At 38.5% G+C, this 24016-nt stretch overlaps 1 protein-coding gene across 4 annotated transcripts in view; it reads right to left on the bottom strand.

The window, feature by feature from the left end:
* Window positions 1–24016, bottom strand: part of LOC149792469 (soluble guanylate cyclase 88E-like) — a 501393-nt gene that overhangs the window by 19902 nt on the left and 457475 nt on the right. For all 4 annotated transcript variants that reach the window (XM_089971051.1, XM_089971054.1, XM_089971052.1 and 1 more), the window contains 3 exons: window positions 12731–12860; window positions 9958–10104; window positions 9044–9190 (listed from right to left, as the gene is read on the bottom strand). In XM_089971051.1, the coding sequence (XP_089827177.1) occupies window positions 9044–9190; window positions 9958–10104; window positions 12731–12860 (424 nt within the window). The remainder of the gene's footprint in view (window positions 1–9043; window positions 9191–9957; window positions 10105–12730; window positions 12861–24016) is intronic.

Here is a 24016-nt window from a genome sequence, read left to right as displayed (position 1 = left end):
CCGACGAAGAAGAACTAGGTGCTACCGCAAGAGAACCAGAAGAAGAAATACCGGAAGAAACATCGGAAGAAATACCGGAAGAAAAAGAGAGAGAGAGGAATATACCCAGTAATATACTCAAGAAGGGCATAATAGATCAAATCAGGGCCTTCAGCGATGAAGAATTAATTGATTTTGCCGCCAACAATTTTGCTAAGAATTTACGAGATAGGCATATCAATAGCGGCTACGAGAAAAATATAAAGTCGTTAAGGGATTGGACAAGAATGGTGTATTTAGCGAATAAACACAAGAGTGCATTACTACGTGGTGATGGCCCCGATTACGACGCATTCCACAATAAAGTAAAAAGTAGAATACCAAAAAAAGGAAAAGGATACTCTGTTGGTAAAGAATCCTAAGGCGTTACCTGTCCTAACAGTGTTCTCAGTGATATATCACGGCTAGAGGTACTAATCGGAGGAAAACGAGCCGGAAATAACTCTCCGGAAATAATCAATGAGGCCGCTGATATTTGCAAGCGGTTATTTACAGGCGGTATCATGGACGTTAGTGCGTATCGAACGCTCATAGACGAACTCGTGGATGATTAAAAAAATTATCGTTTTTGTTAATTCTGGCCGTTTTTTTGCCATTTTTTGACCGTTTTTTGCCATTTTTTGCCATTTTTTGACCGTTTTTTGCCATTTTTTGACCGTTTTTTGCCATTTTTTGACCGTTTTTTGCCATTTTTCGAGGGCAAAAACCCCAGGAAATCATTTAGAGAAAATCGATGTTTTTGCTGAAAAATCGAAAAAAAACGACTATAGGCAACCAAAAATGACTAGAAATCAAGAAAAAACCGGGAAAAAACCGGATTTTTATCGAGGGCAAAAACCCAAGGAAATTTTGATAAAATTTATTCCGGTTTTCCACACGGCGGTGGGAAGGGGGTGGTGATCACAATCACTAATTGAAAAACCGGTGTTTTATAATAAAGATGATCATACACTACAACCACGATAAACCAGTACTCGTCTACGTGGTAAATTCGCGATTGCCCGTTTACCGCGCGTACTATGGAGATGGTCTCGGTAGCACCATTGCGGGGTTATTTACAAGAATGGCTCCAAAAGTAGCGCCGTTAGCCAAACAATTAGGAATGAAGGCTATTGATGTTATTCGTGATAAGGGAATCAGCGCTATTGGAGACGTTGCCGGAAAGGCGCTTTCTGCAGCAAAGGACAAACTAATGTCGTTGGTGAGGAGAAAAAAACAGAAACCACCGGTGATGCCATCAACGACAGTGATGCCTGCGAATGTCAGTAAAGTAATAAATAACGCCGTGGAAGAAAAATTAGAGTCGTTGGCGGCTCAGTCATCCACCAACGCGCCCATAAACGCAATAGCGGGAGAGTGGTCTTAAACAGAATTCAAAGAATTTACGACGAAAAAATCGCAATTGAAAACATCAACATGATAAATAATAGAAATATTTGCGCGAACCGCTGATCCCGCGTTTGATATGGATGCCCCAGTGCGCAGGGATGATTCTGTCCGCGATTATCAATATTATTCTTATTATGCAGCGCAACCTGACCTACGATCGCGAATTGAACTTCAAGTCCAAGATACCAGTAGATACTTTCTGCCATGTGAAGCGTTTATCGAAATTGAGGGAGAACTCGTGACAAATGCCGCCGATAATGCACCATACGCAGATGACAATCATGTTCGAGTTGGTTTCGTCAACAACGGTATCATGGCGTTATTTGAGAGCGCCAGATATCTTATTGACGGGCGAGAAATTGAATCAATAGAACGCGAGGTTGATGTTGCAACGACGATAATTGGGTTAGCGAGATACTCGGACGATTATACGAGATCGGCGGGCCCATCTATGATGTTTGCGAAGGACTCCGCCGATAACGCTGATCATTTTCAGTACGTTAACGTGCTGACGAAAAAAGATATCGCAGGTGATCAGGCTGAAGCAGCCAATCCAGACCGCAGAGCAAAACCGGACGCTGATTTCACTGTTATAAAAAGTCTTAACGATAATTACAATATGGGATTCGCAGCACGAATGTCGATGCTAAAAAGACCACGCCGACAGTTTTCATGCGTGATTCCACTCCATCACATATTTGGATTCTGCAGAAATGTCAGGAGGGTTATCTATGGGGCCAAGCATACAATCGCGCTAACGCGAAGGGGCGATGATAACAATGCAATATGGCGTGCTGCTGGCGTCGCTGCCGGTAAAGTCATTTTAACTAAAATGGCATTGTGGATGCCGGTGCTGACTCCATCAGTTACCACGGAAGCACGATTGTTATCATTTATGGAACAGGGAGGAAAATCGTTGTTGAATTGGCTAGCGGTAACAACTGATGCTAAAGAGGATAACGTCGCCGATACGTTTACATGGCACTTGGCATCAAAACAAGGCGTTTCAGCCCCGCGTCATATTTTTATAGCGCTACAGAATAGGGAACGATTGGGTAATCAAGAACGCAGCCATATGATATTTGATCAATTAGGAGTCAGGGATGTTTCGCTGAGAATAAACGGACAACAGGAACCATCCGAGGATATACAGCTTAATTACGGCGACAACCATGTCGCACGTGTGTACCATCGATTGCTGTCATATATGGGTCGTGATCAAAACGTCGACACTGGTTTGCAAATATCACAACATGAATTTAAAAAGCTGTATCCGATTTATTATTTTTCGTTGGAACATCTTGATTTAACGAGACAATCCGTCGTTGATATACACTTCCGAGCTCGTATAGCCCCGGCTGGTGTTAATTATAGAGCGGTTGCTGTCATTCTCAGCGATAAATCAATGCTGTTGGAAGGTGTTGGTGGACGAATGAGAATCGTTGATGCACCAGTGGAAAACATGTAATTGAAAGCACAAACACGTTTACAATAAAATGTCGCATAGTGTCGTCAGTGTAGAGTTGACTGATGGTCAAGTCAAGAAATTACGATCAAAGTCGGCTAAACAATGCGGGACCACAATAACGCTGAAGCCGTCACAGATGGCGGGTGGTAATCATAAGATATCGTTGACGGCGCGTCAAATAAAACATTTCAATAATGCGATGAAGAATAAAAAGGGCGTTCAAATAGATTTCTCTGCCGCAGCGATCAAAGACATGGAAAAGACCGGTGGGATATTTCCGTTGTTAGCCGCGATTCCGGCATTGATTGCCGCGGCGGCCCCAGCAGTGGCTAAGGCGGCTGCGTTAGGAGCCGTTGGTACCGCGGCGGGGATGGCATTGAAGAAGGCAACCGGGAAAGGCTATAAAAAAAAACGATCCGTGGCCGGAAAGGGTCTAAGACTACCGGGAACCCCGTATTCATGGTACTCGGGAAAGGGTCTAAGACTACCGGGAACCGTTTATTGACTCAGGAGTCTATGACTCCCATGTCTAATTTTGATTTAATAGACGCCGCAGACGCGCTAGCGATAAAAAACTTCAGAGGTGTTTTTATGAGGGATCAATTACCGGCGGCACCAAGGAATATTGAAACCGGCATAATTAACCTCGATGGGTCCTCCGGAGCGGGAACTCATTGGGTTGCATACGCGATTGATCCGCGTGCGATCGTCTATTTTGATTCATATAGGTTATCCCCGCCGAACGAGTTTATGCGGTATATCCGGACGTGTTCAGCCCGGGTTTTTTATTCCACGCTGCCAACACAGCAGTTAAGCGACCCGCCTATATGCGGCCGTGAAGTATTGAACGTACTCGCGGCGATTTCATCATCGCGAAAACCACCTCATGTGGTTGTAAACGAATACACTAGTGGGGTCGTAGAGGCCCGGCGGGTTAATTAGAAACGCTGTTTTTTTTTACAATAACGATGATTGATATTTGGGGACGACCTATTTCGGCGCTGAAAGGATCCACGGAAACGCCCGCCACCGATGACATAAAAAAACTAATCGAGGATGAAATCGCTGATACGTTGAATTTAACAAGTGTTGACCCAGGTGAAATAGTTGTATTTCAAGACCGCCAGGGTAAATTGAAATCCAGTAATGTGTCGCTGGATGACGTTTTAACACGACGGCGTGATGCCGCCGAGGACACTATCGCGCTGTATACCAGCGACGGACGACTCAAGCCGGGTGAACATCTGTCGACGATAACATTAGTCAAAGACGGTTTTATAAGGTTGAATAGATCGGTGACCGAACTTGACGCGCAGGTGAAAAAATCTATCACCGATATACAGCTCACTACCGCTAGTTTTTTCGGGACCCCGAAGGTAACCGAACCGAATCTTGCAACAATAAAAAATACTATTTCGGAGTTTACAACGCTGTCGGGCCAATTTTACACGTTACGAAAAAATGTTAACAGGATCGATGACAACTTTGATAAATTCTTTGGTAAAAAAAATACCAAGCTGGATGAAATCACAACAACTATAAATGACATCACTGCGTATGGACAGGAAATAAAAACAATCAAAACTGATGTTGCAGCGAACAAAGGGAGTGTAGACGTGCATGAACGGGAAATAGAAATAATCGGCGCTAATGTTGCAACGATCATAAATAATGTAGACTCGCATACAGGGGAAATAGGAACGATCAAAACTGATATTGTAGCGAACAAAAGGAATATAGACGCGCATACACAGGACATAATGACAATCAGAGCTGATATTGAAGCGAACAAAAAGGGTGTAGACGTGTATAGAGGGGAAATAGGAACGATCAAAACTGATGTTGCAACGAGCAAAAGAAATATAGACGTGTATGGACAGGAAATAAAAACAATCAAAACTGATGTTGCAGCGAACAAAAGGAATATAGACACGAATACAGGGGAAATAGAAACAATCGAACTTGATGTTGCAGCGAACAAAAGAAATATAGACGCGCATACAGGGGAAATAGAAACAATCAAAACTGATATTGTAGCGAATAAAAAAGGTATAGACGTGCATGAACAGAGAATAGGAACGATCAAAACTGATATTGTGGCGAACAAGAATAATATAGACGCGCATGAATGGAGAATAGAAACAGTCAAAACTGATGTTGCAGCGAACAAAAAAGATGTGGACGCGCATACACGGGAAATAGATACACTCATTACTAAGGTTGCAGCGAATAAAAAAGATGTGGACGCGCATACACGGGAAATAGATACACTCATTACTAAGGTTGCAGCGAACAAAAAAGATGTGGACGCGCATACACGGGAAATAGATACACTCATTACTAAGGTTGCAGCGAACAAAAAAAATGTGGACGCGCATATACAGGAAATAGATATACTCATTACTAGGGTTGCAGCGAACAAGAATAATATAGACGCGAATTTGCGGAGAATAGAAATAATCGGAACTGATGTTGAAGCGATTAAAGACGGACTACCGAGAGTAGCAGAGCAATTCGAAAAAATAAAAATCCCTCATGAGAACATCATCAACACAGTATACACAATTCGGCATGGATCATTCGATTGGACTCCTACACAGAATACAGTAAATACTACCGCAACTGTTAAGGGCATTTATCGATTGACACTGGTTTCAATGATGCAGTTTAATATATTATCGTCGAGTTCATCCGGGTTTAACAATACAATATCAACAATTATAGACAAGAACGCAACTGAACAGTTTACAATTTATGCTGTTGATGGAAATTTAGCCCGGGCAAACATCACATGGTATGTGGAATTTGTAGCGAATCTAAGTAATTAAAAACACTAGCTCTTTTAAAATAAAAATGACCACCAGGGTAATTGAATCAGAGGTATCACCGACGTCACATCAATATCGATTCGATACCGCAAAAGAATTCTCCGCGAACTTGAAAACGCTTTCCGAACAATACCGCGCAAAAATAAAAAAATACCGCAGAAAAATAACCACCATCGACGCGGTCGTGTACTCGGTGTCGGGTATAGTAGCTGGCGCCGGTGTTATTTTATCCACGGTGACCACGATAGCCCCGATCGCTGTTCCAATCGCTATCTCCGCAATGACAACAGTTGCTGGAGTCGCCAACGCAATCACTAGGAAGATATCATCGTGTTTTCAGAAAAAACTCAACGAGTATACAGTAAAACATCAAATAGTATCCGACGCGTACTCGAAATTATCCGGGTTGATCTCGTTGTCGATTGATAATTTGTTCATATCCGATGTTGAATTCTCCACGATGGTCCAGTTGTATAGCTCCGCGATGTCAAAAATCGAGGATTTTCAACTGGAAGCCGGAACCACCTGGTTGTTGAAATTAGACACTAAAAACAACGAATAATAATAATGTCTCTGAACCCCGAAGGGTCTCAATTACTTCAGCGGATCGCGGAGAACACCACTCCGGTACAAACAAATATGATATCGATAACGTCAACGAAGCCAGAATTCAGTGTGAACTTCCCGTCGCCGGTTCCAGTGAAGGAAATAGCGCTGGCAAAATTGCGAGTATATCACAGTTGGCCTAATATTCGAGCGGACGCATTTAACGGACAACAACCTAATAACTCGCTGGTTTTTGCATGGACAAATAAGCCCGATGGGACCCCAGACTGGAATGAGGTTACAATACCAACTGGGTCATACCAAATAGAACAAATCAATAAAGAATTTCAACGCAGGATAAAATCGATCACAGGAAAAGAATCAAAAATCGCTATTACGGTTCATGAACCGACGTTATCGTCGACGATTGAAATAAGCACACCGGGGTATATGGTTGATATTTATAACAGTTCAATAAGAACCATACTAGGATGGCCTAAGAATCCACCCGCGGACGCCCCCCCCCATCAACTATCCTCAGACACGATAACGGAGATGGTGGTAGGCATATTGCTCCATACAACGTAAATATTGCATCGGTGATAGCGATTAATCTAGTGTGCGATGTTATCGAAGGGAGTTACCAGGTGGATACCAAGCAATCAAATCAGGCTCAACAAGGATATATCCTTTATTCGTTTTCACCAACAGCCCCTCCGGGATTTTTAATCGTTGAGAGTCCGATTAATCCGGTCTATATGCGATGCCATAATCGGTTTTTAACGAGAATTAATTTCAGACTTACCGATCAGTCAAATAACCTAATTGACCTACAAGAGGAGGATTTAGTGATCACTCTGTTTGTAAGATCATAGCAGCAGGGGGGGCGATGACATCGACGCGGTCGTCAATGTGCTTACCAGGCGCTGACGACGCTGGGATCGGCGCGCAGAAGGTATTAATTAAACCAAATGACGTCCGGACGATCCCCTCGACGACGACGTCGTTTTTTTTTTACCAGGCGCTGACGACACCGGATCCGCTGAGTGCAGAAAGTAATAATTAAGCAAAATAACGTTTGTACAAAATGTCGGATTCGCCCCCCCCCTGCTGCTTATATATATGTATATAATTCCAATTTTTATAAATTGACTGCGTTTTCTGCGCTTTGATTGGATGTAAAGTTACGTGATACTGATCTGGAAATTTTTACACCTCGATAAATTCTGCGGACTACTTTCGGTTCCCTGTTACCAGATCATTTGATGTGAAGTTTTATCTATATCAACGCCTTGCACCCTAATAACAATAACAACAAGCTCCCACCCACCCCCACCCAACCACTCCTGTGATTTCTGATCAAAAATGACAAGCAACAGCTTAAAATCGACCACTAGAAGTTAAAACAATGTAATTGCACAGACCGTCCTGCATTCGAACACTCGCCCCTTTTGCCGAAGACGGCATGTATCAGGTTTTACAAGCTACTCTTCGGAAATTATTGCATTTCACCGCGACAACATGTTACGGTAGCGGTTCTTAAAGGTCAGGGTCATATGTTAACCAAGGGGTGTCACTCAAAATGGACACGATTTTGCTCTTGAAAGATCGAAATGCGTAGAAAGTAACAACGACGTTGCTATAACAACACGTGCCACACGCAAGCGTAATTTTAAAAAAAAGAAGGACTATTACTAGTTTAATCGAAACAACCATTTGTTATGTATTAAAATGTATTAAGGAAGTAAATTGGAATTATAAGGAATAAATGATCATGGTGGGGTATTTATCGATGTGTAAATTTTACCTAATCACTCACAAAGTTAACATAAAGTCCTTCAGACTTTATTTACTTTGTGAGTGATTAGGTAAAATTTACACATCGATAAATACCCCACCATGATCATTTAATCCTATTATATATATATATATATATATATATATATATATATATATATATATATATATATATATATATATATATATATATATATAAAACTCTAATTGTGGTGGACGTCGTGTATCGAAAAGAATCAGCAGGAATTAGTTTTGCCAGTTAGATTACATTACGAACAATATGTGAAAATGGCGACGGCATCCTTAAATTATGCCTTACAATGTGTACCGTATATCCTTGAATAATGTGCACATCAGCAACGTAGACCTAGATGCTATTCTCAGCAGGATGAAAGTTATTCAGGGATGCATACTGTAATTCAGTAAATTATAATTATATCACTGCCTACTCTCAAAAGAACTATTTCCCTACCTACAGCGTTGTCTTTTTGATATGGTGGTTGGCCAAAAACGACCCTGTAAAAGGTGCTTGGACAAAAACGACCCTATAAAAGGTGTTTGGTCAAAAACGACCCTGTATAAAAGAGTTCCAGGGATAAAGTCGATAACACACTTAGTATTACTCATGACGTAGTCATATAATGTGAGCGTATGGCGATAGTGTCAGCTAAACATGTCTAATAATCATATCCAGTTGGAGTATCCAAGTGTCAAGGGGGAAATGCGTACTATTCTTAAAGGATCATCTGTAGTTAGCCAATCAGAACTTGAGAATTTAATCATGTGATGTTCTTATCTGAAATACAGTACAGTTGCAGAGATTTCGGCATGAGAAAGGGTCTATCCTCTCATTAACGTGTCTGATGCTCTTATATAAATACATCCTTCCATCATCAGCTTTTAGTCTAAATTGCGCGTCATTCGGAAACTAGAAGACTACAGTGACAGTTGTCAGTCTATTACAAGCCTTAGTTACCTTGTAGACTCCGTGGGACTCGCTGAGTTTATCGAACTTCGTGTACATGGCGTTCAGCATAGATACAACTTCCATCGGGGAAATTTGACTACAAATGGACGTGAAACCAACAACGTCGCTGAACAGAATTGTCACGTTGTCAAATACCTGTGAAATAGCAAGGAATCTGTTAGTGTCACGATAAGCTAGGGAATCAATAAGATGCAGAAACACGTTATCGATTCTGCATTGAAAAAATATAATAAAATATCAATTACATGAAAATATTAGATCTGTGTTAGATATTACTGTCGCTTTGTCTTCGTTCTTGACATGATTTATTACTTCTCTAGGCTACAAAATATTCGTGTAGTCCTCTATTGCCAGATGGGGGTTTGAACTAATGAAAAGTTTACGGAACTGCTTTAAAAGTCGATTTTGTAGTATTAGGTACTTACAGTACAACATCATCCTCATCAGTGAGGTTAGGGCGATGATTTCCATAAAATGTTGCGATATCGAACGATATGATTGAGTAATATTTAAAAACAGTCGTGCAATAAACGATACAGAAACACGATCGAAATTACCTTGATTTGAATGAGAGCACATTCAGTCAGTGTACTTAATGCACGTTATCGTATTATAAGACGCAATTTTGTTTATGCACAATGTTACCAAAATGCGTAACATTTTCGACAATCTTAAACTCACGGAATAGAGTTGTATGAGGTGGAACTTTAACACCTGACACATTTTGAAGAAACAAAAGTTTTAATTTTGTTACGAACTTGTCGAAACAAAATGTTCGGAATCGATATATGCACGAATATTAACGCATTCTTCAAAGCCATGCCCCCGATAATACAGACATAAATAATTCGTTTTATTGTACTTGCTGTCCATGCCGAGTAGCTCGTTTGATATGGTATTACCTCACACGTAGTGATGGCTGGTTCCCCTCTTCTTAGTCTGTCTGCAACCGATTTTGGAATCATTTGATACAACAGGGAATCAGTCCGCTTCATTTCTAAGTCCAGTTTCAGCATGCTCTCTTCTAGTATCCGACTTTTCCTTTGTTCCTAAAAATGATATAAACAAACAAAATAGCTTTCATGCAGAATTGATCAATCAGTTTTTCGTTAAATCATCCAAGACATACATAGATACATACATGCATGTATATATAGATACATAAATAGATAGATACATACATACACAGATACATACATACATACATACATACATACAGACAGACAGACAGACAGACATCATACAAACATACACTATGTCGCAAAGTCACATTGATGATCTGGTCTAGTGCCAGTTTCAATTCCGCGATGACTACTATGTCCTCTTAGCCATGATACTGTCAGAACACAAAACTGAATTCAGATTAAAAACTCCGAACATTTTGAAATTTAGGTACAAGTTCCTTTTGTATTTACTTTCATAAATACTTGGCCAGGTACCTGGTACCTTGGCCTCCCATGATCCTGAGCACACGAGGCCAACCACACACCGTTGAATGGGCGACACCGGTGGAGCAATTGAAGATGGCGGAATTAATAAAAAAAATGCGCTGACAATAAAGAAATAGGACGAACCCAGTTATTTTCAGCTGTGTTGCCCCTGTTTTCGGGTTTCATTAGTCATAGCTATGTCAATTAAAGAAATATTGAGTGTTTGTTAAGCTGTCACTTCACAATACTGTCATTTTCCGTCATTATGTATGACTGGGAAATTAACGGTGAGACACTGCGCAATTGTATGGTTGTGCTTTGATTATGTCAGAGATGTTTTATTTAAATGAAAGTTTTATCCATAGTGTTGTATCGTTATTTTACAGTATGTTTCAACATTTTCTAATACGCCGACTATCCTGACATGCATAATTAACAATTATTGGAACAGATAATGGGGTCGGGTGAGTGGGTAGGGTAATGTTGGTAATGAAGTGGATGTCTATTTATGTAATACAGATTTGAAGCTTTAACGTTTTGCCATTTCTATCTATTTTGTTTAGGAAAATATTATTTGCTATTAACGATGTGATACGGGGGGGGGGGATCTGGATTGTTATTAGCTCTAAACGAAATACATGCTCATAGAATAGGTATGTATTTTAAATCATTGATACGTCGTGACGTATACATTATTAGATTTATAAGGCTCATAACCTTTCCGTGAACTTAATAACATTTTCCTTTTTAGTTTAGTCAGACATTGATTATATTTTTATTTCAGGATCTATATTATTGGAGTAAAGCGATATTAACAGTTGATGTAATCTTGTAAGCGAAATTTATTTTAGGTTGCCGAAAAACCACCAATATGCAAAATGTACAGACACAATTACGGCTTTCTGATACATCAATAAATATATGCTGATACAACAGTAAATATATGATGATACATCAATAAATATATGCTGATACATCAATAAATATATGCTTCCCGCAATGCAAATTTTTAAAATGCTAACAAGAAAGATACAACATAAATGTATCAACTGAAGTAACTCGGCATTCATAGACTCCATGCGCAGTTTTTAAAGACGTGGATATCATAGTACAACAATTGCAGCTCTGAGAATGTTAAAAGACGTCCATCATATGCCAGGAGCTGGGTTCACTAGCTTGGATACTGAATGTTTGTTAACATATAATGTTTGCTGTTATGGAATTACCACTAAATATATGTACAAAACTTGAACTTTCTGGTTCAAAGTTTTCAAATTACACCAACCAATTTCAAATTTGCTTGTGCGACAATTAACCTAAATAAATACAGACATGATAGAAAAACGATAAACAATTATACTCATATATTATAAAAATACGACTCAAATAAACATAGTTACCACCAAGGGAAGCTGGAATTTTTCTGACTTTCTTTTAATGATCATTTCTCTTCGGAGAATGTCTTATAGGAAAAAAACGTTTTTGAAACTAAACATGTGTTGCTGTTTTAAAGCATTATTATTCCATTTTTTGTTGCACATACACTTTTTAATTCTTGCCAGCGAAGATTCAGACCAAGCACCCTTCTCCAAAAATTGTATTGCATAAATAGGTATATATTTTATTACAACCTAATTCCACCCACCCACCCCGTTATCCGTTCATTAATGCACTCTAAATTACATATATGCTCAAAGACAGGAACATTGGTTTATTATAAAATGTTGAAACTTTAGGTAAATTAAAAGCTAACATAATCGATAAAACTTTCATTCAAACAAAGTACTTGACACACACAAACACGTGCGAGCGCAAAAAAAATCGCATATACAATTTCGCAATCTCTCACCATACCCACCCCCCACCCCCACCCCCCACTCCAACAAATCGTACATAACAGTTGTAAATGACAGTACTGCATGGCAACGCTTGGATCAAACAATTAGTATGTCTTTAATCGGCATAATAAGGACGAATACAACTTCAGAAGCCTTGGTGACACAGCTGGAAATAACTGACTCATTGCTCTTTCTTGATTGCCATTGATTTTATTACTTTCGCCATCTTGAATTTCTCCACCGGTATTGGCCATTAAACGGTACATGCCTGGCCTCATTTGCGGAGCAATACTGGAGGCCAGGATACCAGGCTACTGGACCAGGGCACATGTTTTGCATCTGTCTGAAGAAAAAACAAAAAAAAAAACAAAACAGAAAAAACAAAACAACAACGACAAAAACAAAACCTGGTCTAGAGCCAGTTTGAGTTCTGCGGATTGTTGTGTTCCCGCCAGTACGAGGTCTCGGCTGGAGTCGTGCATACTCAGGTCGTTAATGTATAATCCCGTCCTAAACATCACATCAAGAGACTCCATTCTGGAAAAAAAATATGTACCAATTAAATATGTACCAATTAAATATTGGGTCATCCAGTCCCCTCAATATAAATACCAAAACGATCCACATATGGCGTAATTCACAAATCTGGTGTATTTACTACCGTAACAGTGTTTTTAGTTTGTCGTCAAGGACGTGTATAAACAGTTTACCCAAGTGATTTTGTAGTTGATCTACATTGTACGCAAAACGTATTTGATCCGTCACTATAAACGTATTTGATCCATCACTATAAACGTATTTGATCCGTCACTATAAACGCATTTGATCCATCACTATAAACGGGTTTTGGGGATATTCTTTCACAATAAATATGGAATTTACAGATTTGTGAATGATCTAATACAATCAATGAAGACTACTAAAAATTAAACAAAAAAGGCTCCCTTTTTCATTGTCTCTGTCTGTCTCTTTGTCTGTCTGTCTGTCTCTCGTTTTGCAGATTTGTTCAATATCATTTTTCTTGTGGTACTTCTTTATGCTGGTCATATCTTTGATTTACAAATGTCCCGTGAAAAGTGAGGTAATAAATCCTGTGTGAAGTCCCCTTTATTGTTTGACTTATTCGCACGAGTTTTAATCCCATGAGCACTACGTCAGTTGTTGAAAACATGAAACTTTGAGTAAAACAAACAGGCAAAAGACCTCTACATCTATAACGGTAAGTTGTCAGTAAGTGCTGACCTTTACCAAACGGGCCAGCACAAAACAAAGGCATGAAACTCAAGTAAAACAGAGTTATCTACCTTCGTTTTTGCTGGCCCGTTTTTCTAATAGTCTTGTGCTATTAATTTATTTTCTAAGGAAAAAGAAGTTTAATTCTAATTTAGATTGCAGATACTTCAGTAATTTTCATTCAGTCATGTACCATTATTTCCTTCTTCATATTTCATTCTAGAAGACAATTTATGCCACGATTACGGGTTAAAAATGTAGCAGTTTCCGTGGTTTAAAAATCCAAAGATATATAATACATATTGTTATGTATATTTAATTTGCTTTGTTTATTGTTAATTTGTTGTATTTTTTATTATTTCATTTTATGCGATTTTAATGAAAAATTTTATGTTGGACTTGACCTCCTTGACCTCGTCCAAAATTAAGTTCTGATTCTACTTGACCTGAATTACTGTTTTGTTTTATCTTGTAAACATCTATCACATAGCTAAAATATTCTCTGTGTGTATAGGCTTAATATTAGAATCATTATTAATAGAAGTAAGCATTTATTTGTTTGTGGGTCTAGGTTACTGGAATTCCACTATAAATATACGTAGCCTGCCTGACATATTACATATTTTAAATTATAATGTCAGTAACAAACCTTCTAATTATAACTAAAAATTTATTTTTGCAAATAAACATTAAGAAACTTCTAGAAGCATATTTTCCATTAGGTAATATTTTTGTTTTAAAAAATGCTAATTGTGACCTGAGGCCGAGAATAGGACTATATTATCTGTTTACTGGAAAAACAATTCATTCGTGCTGTAAGATCGTAGCGAACCAAATGAATTATTACTGTATCCTTAAATTCATTTGGGTTGGAATTTATTTATTCAAATTGTATAATTCAGGTGATTTTTCTCTGGGAATACAACGTGCTCTTCAAAAATAACATTCTTGGAAATAGAGACTTAAATTTATACTGAAATTACTCTGTGTGTATAGGCTTAATAATAGAATCAGCATTAATAGAAGTAAACATATATATTTTATAGTGGAATTCCAATAACCTAGACCCAGAAACAAATAAATGTTTACTTCTATTAATAATGATATATATATATATATATATATATATATATATATATATATATATATATATATATATATATATATATATATATATATATATATATATATATATATATATATATATATATATATAATAATAATAATAATAATAATAAACATGAAGATCCACAACTTTGTTTCTGTAGAGTTCGAGTTTAAAATAGCGGTTCAGATTGCTAAATAAGACCACGTGTATTTTTGTTGACTTCGAAAAGCATAACACATTCAGTGAAAAAGGAGCTTCACTCAAAACTATCATAACCCCATCAAATCTGCCATTGACAAAAAAAACGAATTTGATAGTCATTAGTATGTACACATCCTTTTACCGATGATGGTTCCGTTAGACGAATGGCTAACAAACTAGGCTATGAAGCTTTGCTACGTTCATTGTGTATGAAAAACAACACGTTTAACGCTGAAATCACAAGACGGCCTTTTAAAATTTGATACAATAAAATTATTATCCGGAAGAAAAATACTACACATGGCTAGTACAGGACTTCATTAATTATATACAATGATATCTAGATATCATTATCAATTATAAAATACAATATCAAGGTAAATTAATCAATGTCCTCATTTTTTCTCTCTCATATTTTTTCATTTGATCTTTCAATCTTTCTTAGTCTTGAATTCTCACATATATTCTCCTGTTTATACTCACCAAACAATCGTACTGGGTGCTGGACCTGACTAGTTATGGTCTTATGAAAATAATGTAAAAAAAATTTAATAATTATACTTCACAAATATAACAAAACGTTTTGCTAGTTGATATGTGAGTATTAAAAGTTGGTGTATATCCCTTGATACTCATATAAAAGCAGTGACCTATTTTAGGTATAAACTTTTTAAAAAGAAAAGCACAAGAAACACAAAAACGCAATGTTCCTGCATGGCAAGAGGTTGGATAAAACCAAACAACATCATTAGCTTTGAGGTTGGATAAAACCAAACAACATCATTAGCTTTATGACCTATCTCATTACTTGACAGTAAATGATGGTCATTACTTCAAACCACCACAGAAATGCCAAAGTCCAGAGGATATTACCACCAGGTGGCTATCTAATAATCCTTTGAGTGATGTCTGAATAAATACGATTTCCGGATTCCTTATTAAGAATATTTAATGAAGGCAGATGCATTCGGAGATGGATTTTCATACAAGAAGACCGGGTTCTGATCAATTCCGTGGGATTAAGCGTATCCTAGCAACTAGGAAAGGCCTGAGATGTTGTTTGAAGATCCGTACGGTGTAGGTTGTATATCAAATATTGGGACGAAATTCGGCCATTTAACTTAGCTTTCAGCCGAACTAAAATATTGTGAACTATTGCATGTGAATATGGATATTACAACATGCTATACATTTTCCCACGATTTCTAAGAAATGGTCCCACCGTCGCGAAGACATATGTATAAAAGATATTCCCAGACACAAATGAGGTTGTTTATGACACAGCAATACGATTGCATACATTTTCAAGTGAAGATAATGTCCATAAATGGATGTAAATTTTATATTTGCGCATGCAAATAGTAGATAGTGTGAAAGAGCAAGAGGCTCAAAGATTAAAAGTCATAGTGTTTAAAATATCTGAAATTATTATTGGGAGTAAGAAGAAATAAATAAATGAAAGACATAGCGTGATTCGTTCTAAGTAAGCTATATTTCCGTTTGTTTTAGAGATTTATCGTATCGCCTGAACACACAGGAACTCTTGAAGAGATATCCGATCATGAGTTCGATACAAGGACTCGTCATCAAAGTGGGAAAGTATCATAAATTTGCATTCCATTTTTAAACTGATTTCACTCTTTCTTCATAATTAACTGTCCAGAAATGTCATCACCACTTCTTTGGAAACAGTGGATCCACGAAGTGGTTTTTTTTTTTTAATAATTTAAAACTTTCTTAATAAACACGAAATGGCTACAAAGATTCAGGGTCAATATTCAATGGCTATTTGACAGAGTCCATTTTGTGTTATGTTAATGCACAGCCTTACGGATTTTAATCCCATTAAAGAATGCGTCGAATAAAACAATACAAATACAGGATTTCATTTCTGTGCACTTTGTAACACTTACATTGTTAAAATGGTAGTTGTACCAGGAACATGCAACACACACCATCTTCATTGAAGGGAATAAAGAGCAACGAACTGGTGCGGCTGTTTGGATATATCCGGTATTGATTGATTCTGAAGGTCAATATCAAGACGTTTTACATGTTACGAGCAATCTTCGGACTGATAAAAATCTGTATAGAATCGAAAGTACAAGGAAAACCTGTTACTTTTAACGTGATTAAGGAAACCATAAGAAAGCTGGTCTATTTTAAGTTACAAAACTGTTGAAGCTGATCTTGCAATGAAATCGATGTTTTGTTTCTAGTTACAAGTAATGGATTTTCTTCATGTCGATTGTTATTACATTATTGAACACCTAAGAGGAACCAGACTTATGAAACCAAATTCAAGAACATTGACTAGGCAGTGTCATGAATACTTCGAAAAGTTATCACTCTTTATTGAATGGTTGACATAGGTTAAACATCCAATTCTTTTCGGGGCCCCGAGTGGCCGAGTGGCCTAAAGCGCTCTCCGTTACGGATCACTGCTATCTCACCTCTGTCTGCGTGGGTTCGAGTCCAAGGCTCGGCTAGCGTGGGTACGTGGGAAAGCCTGCCAGTAGCTTCTCGTGGGTCGGTGGTTCTTCCCTGGGTTTTTCAGGGTTCTTCCTCCACCATTAATACTGGCCGCCATGTATAGCCTATCGTGTGCTGAAAAATGGCGTTAAACACTACAACAACAACAACAACCAGTTCTTTTCGTTCTTCCATGTTCATGACATTTGAATGTCTTAAAATACGTCAATGTGAGAAAATCAACTAAATTTTGTCAGACTTTTTTTCCAAACCTCTACCCGTCCTCTTCATGTATCTAGCACCTGCTGTTAGGTATGCATTTCTTGCAGACTAGGTAACTATGCCTTCATATCAAGGCAGACATCCTAGCAGACATATACATATCACAGCATTCGTTCAAATGAATCTACTGAAGTACGACGTTCATGTATTGGACAATTATCTAATAGTCGATTTTCAAATGATTTCTGCTGGATGACCCATTAGGTACACCGACCAAGTTTAAATGTTAGATAAGCGATATTTTAAATGTCAGATTTTTATATTGTGTATACTAACGAGCTCTAGTACTTTCCATGACTGGCTAACTGGACAGAGGCATGTTTCCTCGTCAGTGTGCACAAAGAACAATACATACAAATATGCATTAGGCCTTTTATAAACCTAATTAAATTATAAACAAAACCAAAACACATGAAAAGCTATAATAATGAACATCAAACCCTGCAAGCAAAATTATACTCTGCAATATTGACATTACTATGTAGCTTTAGTAAGAAAACTAAATTAAACGAGGTAAAACTGGTCTGCTTTTTTACGTTGCTGATTCTTTTCCTGGCGCTAGCCCTCGGTCCAAGATGAAAATCGTCATCTCCAATTAGAAATCGGCGAGATATAACAAATACGAACATAGTTTCAGTGAAGCCCGACGCCTCAGTAGCGTTCCTCATACGGAATTTCGTTCTGCTTTGACCCGAGCCACGGCTAACGGACATCAGGGAGAGGAGAAAGGAGGTGGGGTGGTGATAACAACAGTTAAGTATTACAATAATAAACTTAGACCCCCGCCACAAAAAAACAAACAACAACAACAACTTGTAATAGCAGTGATACATTACTTTCTATTTATTACGTTGCTTCCTTTCCAGCATGGAGTGTGTCCGAGAGAACTTACGATCTGTTCCATAAGACTGATGCTGCAGGCTGGAGGATCGATTCTTGACAATGGCACGCATGGGAACGAAGGTGTAAATAAAAACGGGTTCCCGGAGATCAAATAATCCGATAATTTCCGAGAGATGAGGGTCCAAACTTATGGTTGAACACATTCATACTTTTAGATATTTACAGAGATGCTCTGTTGCCTTAATGTTGGAAAATGATCAATGTTTTTCTTTGAAAACAAAATAAGTATATCCGCCACTGCGGCAAAAGAGCGGCAGATTAGTTCAGTGGGAAGCGGTTTGTACCAATTACATAATACTATCCCTTTGGCGCCGAAACCTTGGACGGTCGATTGCTATCTAGCCCGAGCGCAGTGGTCTGCAATCTTGCTAAAAATTGATCTTGGCGGATAGATCGTTTATGGACGCAGGCGTAAAGGTAGAATATCTGTGGATTGTTACATATGGGAGACTCTGTGTTATCATGGGCATCTGCACAAATCACCTATAAATATATTTTGGCCTACATCCGCAATACTTAATAGATGACCACTATTGCTGCGGGCGCTCCCGTGTGCTGTGACAGCAAGTCACTCCTCAGTCATAACCCTTTGTGGGTGCCCATCACCATGTCGATGAGTTCATTTAACCACGACTGATGATGCCATAGTGCGGCTGACAGGACGAGTCAATGTGTTTAAGTCATTAATTATATATATATATATATATATATATATATATATATATATATATATATATATATATATATATATATATATATATATATATATATATATATATATATATATATATATATATATATATATATATTGGGGTGGCGTAGGTCCCGGTTTAGAGTGAACCGCCTAAGATGACTGGTGCTGAGGAGACATAATGCAGACGTTTATTGTTGAACCTTATTGCATAATAGTCTATAATCGGCATCCCCCAAAGTCGGGAGATTGTTGCAGAGATCATTTTGTGAGTCCTTACCTGATTATGCTTTTCACTAGTCTGTAATGAAGGGGACTTTGAGATCAAGTGATCACCGCCAAAGCTCTCCATCAAAGGAGGTTCAAAGAAAAGAAAAATGGCACGAGTGCCCTGTTGCCTTCTGATGTAATCCACGACCAATGTGTTCCTTGTGACACAGATATGTCTTTTGAGGTTAACGCATCTCTGTAGAGCTAGCGAAATTTCACACAATTGAACCCTGTTGATATTCTGGGAAGAATCCTGCCATGACCACAAGTCAGGAAGAACACTCCCTCTGGCTCTAGACGAGCACACCATCCCGAATCTGTGTTGTCGATATAGAGAAGAATGTGATTCTGGGACGTATACAGAAACCCAGGACAGAAACGTCCAGTTTCATCCAAAAGTTAATAAGATGATTAACTTTGGATACCAAATGTATTCGAGCTGAAAGGAGTATATGCAATGTCTCAAATGTGCTAGCAGTACATATTGAAAGGTCTCGGATGTAGTTTCCGGAAGAGAGCGGTAGAAGCGAAAAGAAGTTCTTTCGAGCACTCTGATTGTGAGACAGTATCCTTCTGATCAGTCCGGGAGGACCGAAAACCATCCGTTGATTCGTGAAGGAATCTCATTCGACCGTACTCAAAATTCTGAGATTAAATCTGACTTCGGCAAACTATGATTAAGCACATATACGATCCTGTCTGCCGAAAGAGTGAGAAGTGTCTGAGAACAATGTGTAATTGAAATGCTGTATGATGGGCACCCTTAAGAGTTTAAGTGAGGCGCTATCTCTCCCATCATCGTGGTAGATACTTTAGGCTGAATGGAAGAGCACCCAAGCTGATGAATCTCCCTGCACATACAGAAATGCGAGAATTTCACGAATTGGACGAATATATGTGTAGGTAAACATCCTGTAGATCTAAGGAACTGTCGAATCGTTCGCCCGTATGGCTTTCCTGAGACAGGCGTCTCTATCTTCAGGTGCTCTTCCCGAATAAATTTTTGGAATAAAGAAAGATCGATGACATAGCAAATGTTTTTCCGATGAGTTAGCAAACAAACAAATCTGTGAATATAATCCTTGAATTTGAGTACTTAATACTTTTTCTACCGCGACTTTCTTAGAGAGAAATGAGGATTAAGGATTTCAGGTTGGCCTTGTGAAACAAATAATGGTCTTTTATAGAGACTGAAGGTCCAGCAAGCAAAGCTTGTAACTTTCTCTTATTGCATTGCCCGTCAAGCCTGTTTAATCATCTGAAAAGCTACCCATTAAGGCACATATATAATGTCGGAAAGAGGGGAGCTTGGCAGGAGATACAACAATTTTGTAGGACCGACTACCTCTCTCCTTAGAGAGGGTGTATGAGTCCATAGGCTTTATGCCCTGCCCCTTGCTACCACATTGGTTAATAAATAGATGGATACAATGAGTTGTAAATTAGTCTGGCTGTTTCGTTTAGACCCTGCTTTAAACGTTTATGAGAGGTGACCGCTGACGTCTCAACCTGGAACGCATCTGTGTCGACTATGCACGTCCTGAACCGAGACCAAAGATGTGTGTTGTTGAGCCTTTCATTCAGGAATTAATCGTCAAATAATAATTTCGAGTGCAGTCGTGCTGCACTTTACAGACACTTGCTGTGAACCAGCTCAATCATAGAAGAATCCAAGACATCATCTCTATGTAGTAATAGCAGCTCAGTACATTAGTCTTCCTAAGGTAGCTGAAGATAAAGACCCATTTATTAATATGTGCGGGGGCCCCTAGTGACCGAGTGGTCTACAGCGCTGTCCGTTACGGATCACTGCCATCTCACCTCTGTTTGCGTAGGTTCGAGTCTAGGATTCAGCCAATGTGGGTATGTGAGAAAGCTTGCCAATAGCTTCTCGTGGGTCGGTGGTTCTTTCTGGGGTTTTCCCGGGTTCTGCATACACCATTAATACTGGCCGCCATGTATAGCCAGCCTATCGTGTGCTGAAAATGGCGTCAAACCCTATAACAAAAACTTAATATGTGCAAGGTGGACGCAGGGGAAACGTCGAAATGCCATTCTATGCTAACTAAGGTACGCAATTCAGTTTCATAGCCTCGAGAGTCTTGAATAGATTTTAGATCGAAATCCCGATGAAACTAGTGATCCCTGGGTGAAATAGGAGACTGACCAACCTCTCTGCTGTAAGGCTACTCATTGACTCTGGGCTAACTTCGCTCTATATCCATTACCAAAGTAGAGTAGTGAAATATTAGAAGAGCGCCCATGTATATGTGTCCTCGAAAGCATCTCCAGACTTGAAAATACTCACGACTGAAGACTCTGAAGGTTTCGAACACATATCCTTAGTGTGTGCAAAAATGCCAAATGCAAGAAAAAACGGACGGACTGGGGATAAAAGGTCAACAGCAGTTTCAATTTAATACAATGATTGAAATTTCTAATAATGCAGAAGACTCGGAATTAGCAAATACCTTGAGCGCCCAGTGACACGTGTCAACGCAACACCTCGTCTAAGGGAAAGAAGGGCGATATTCTGAATGAAGTAATCATGGATTGGAGCTGTGTTTGTCTGTGTTACAGACTTCCTTCTGAAAATCCGATCAATAGATGACTGAATCAACGACAAATGATTAAGCAACGAATTTGAGATACCTGGATTTGCTGCAAAAAATCTTGGGGTCAATTACATAAAATGGCTATATGATCAACATTCAACAACGTACGAAAACCAAAAGCGATATACATATGTATTACATACTCGTAGGCTCCAGCCCCTCGTGCGTAATTTGTAGGTGATATTTCCGATAAACGATCTCGGGTCAAGATGCAATCATTGTATAAGTTCTAAAACGTCACTACGGCCAAATCAAAGAAGAGAAACAAAAATAGGAAAACGAAATTAAACAAATATGAAATCTTAGATAAGTTTATGGGGCATGTTCAGAGGATAACAGAAGGTAAAATTGTGCGATTGTCACGGTGCAATGAAATATTTATCTTAAAGATCTGCCTCAATGATATAAAGAGGTCAGAAATTGTTTACGAAAGGGATACAATCTGCCATAACCACCTGCAAAGGTATCCAATTATCATTTGTTGATGCAACGGTATAGTTTTAAAATTTGCAACGACACAAATTTCCCATTTCATTTATATATGTCATACTTGTATTGAAGCAACTGTATTTATATTGGTGCCACGTATCTATATACCTTTCATACGGTTTTCATTTGCAGGTCCCACAGTATTTTGGTTGTATCGGTCTTTTTATAGCGGTAAAGGTATAATTATATTTAACCGTTAAGATTATTAATGCCACTGTTTTAATAGTAGTATTTTTTTAAATCATCGCAATGTTTAAACTACCGATCCAAAGAAAAAATACACCTTTGCAACAAGAATACATAACCGTCTCATTGGCATTTGAATATCGTTGGAACCGTACGTGAATACAATGGCTGGGGTTGATAGCAAGGAGATGTCTCCTATAGATATTGCGCGATTGTCTTTTGCCTATACGCTTGTAACATTAACGATGGATGCATCCTTATATATCTTGGGTATATACACCTGGATCCACACCGAATAGAAGAGTTCAGTCAGTTCGGAGTCATGCGCAATCGACTGGCATTGTAGACTTCAGCCGGTGCAAAATATGTTCCATGTACTTTGCCATTTGATTGCTTCTAATTTACGTTCTCTGTTTCTGTCTGAGTTAGAGAATCAGCAGGAAATATTTTGGTTTCCAGTTGGGACGGTCGATTAATTGCCTCCTCATTGATTGATGATTGTTGACTGATGACTGTTGACTGATGACTGAAAATGTGAATGAAGCATTCCGTCCTTATTTGCAGTATCTTGTCAATGCCTATGAGCATTCGCTGACATTGTAAGCACTCAGTATTGAGGTATTCCTTCGAATATGGCCTAGCATTGTATACGTTCTTCATTTCAGTCTGTGTAGGTCTTAATTTCATCTGCCTTGTTTTTGAGCCTATATGTCTTGTAAATCTCTGTTTGCATTAGACAGTCCTCTTGATGTTGACGAAGGCAGCCCTATTAGATGATAAATTGATGTCTTCTAAATGGGACTTTTTGGCGCTGATCTTTCAAGTTAAGTAATCATTCTCATCAAAACAAGCTTGGTACTTACGTATGATGGGATCAAAGGTCTTGGATGAAAAAGGGAATAGAGTGTCTAGAGTTTTCAAATTTTCATCAACAGTTTGCATCATTTGATACGCCTTGGCTGCAAAGTTATTCAACAAACACCCATTTGACATAACCATGTTCCATTTGGAGATCTTGGGATTTTTGAGCGTATTTAACCTTGTTGTCGTTTACCAGGCTGAAAACATATACAGAGCGTAGATTCTGCAATCATGTGGGTCGTACAGCGTTCTGCACTTCTCACACCAGTTTCAAATCACTCTTCTTTACTTTGGTCAGACCATACGGAGGTGCAATCTGCTCATGTTTGAATTGTCCTTTCTTCAGCTAGACGCATTTAACCGAGGACCTTTATCTGGATGT

The sequence above is a fragment of the Sinohyriopsis cumingii genome, chromosome 9 (genome assembly GCF_028554795.1).
Source record: "Sinohyriopsis cumingii isolate HCF-2022 chromosome 9, ASM2855479v2, whole genome shotgun sequence".
Lineage (NCBI taxonomy): Eukaryota > Metazoa > Mollusca > Bivalvia > Unionida > Unionidae > Sinohyriopsis > Sinohyriopsis cumingii.
Note: the sequence above shows the minus strand (reverse complement) of the source record. Positions and strands in the feature narration are given on the sequence as shown.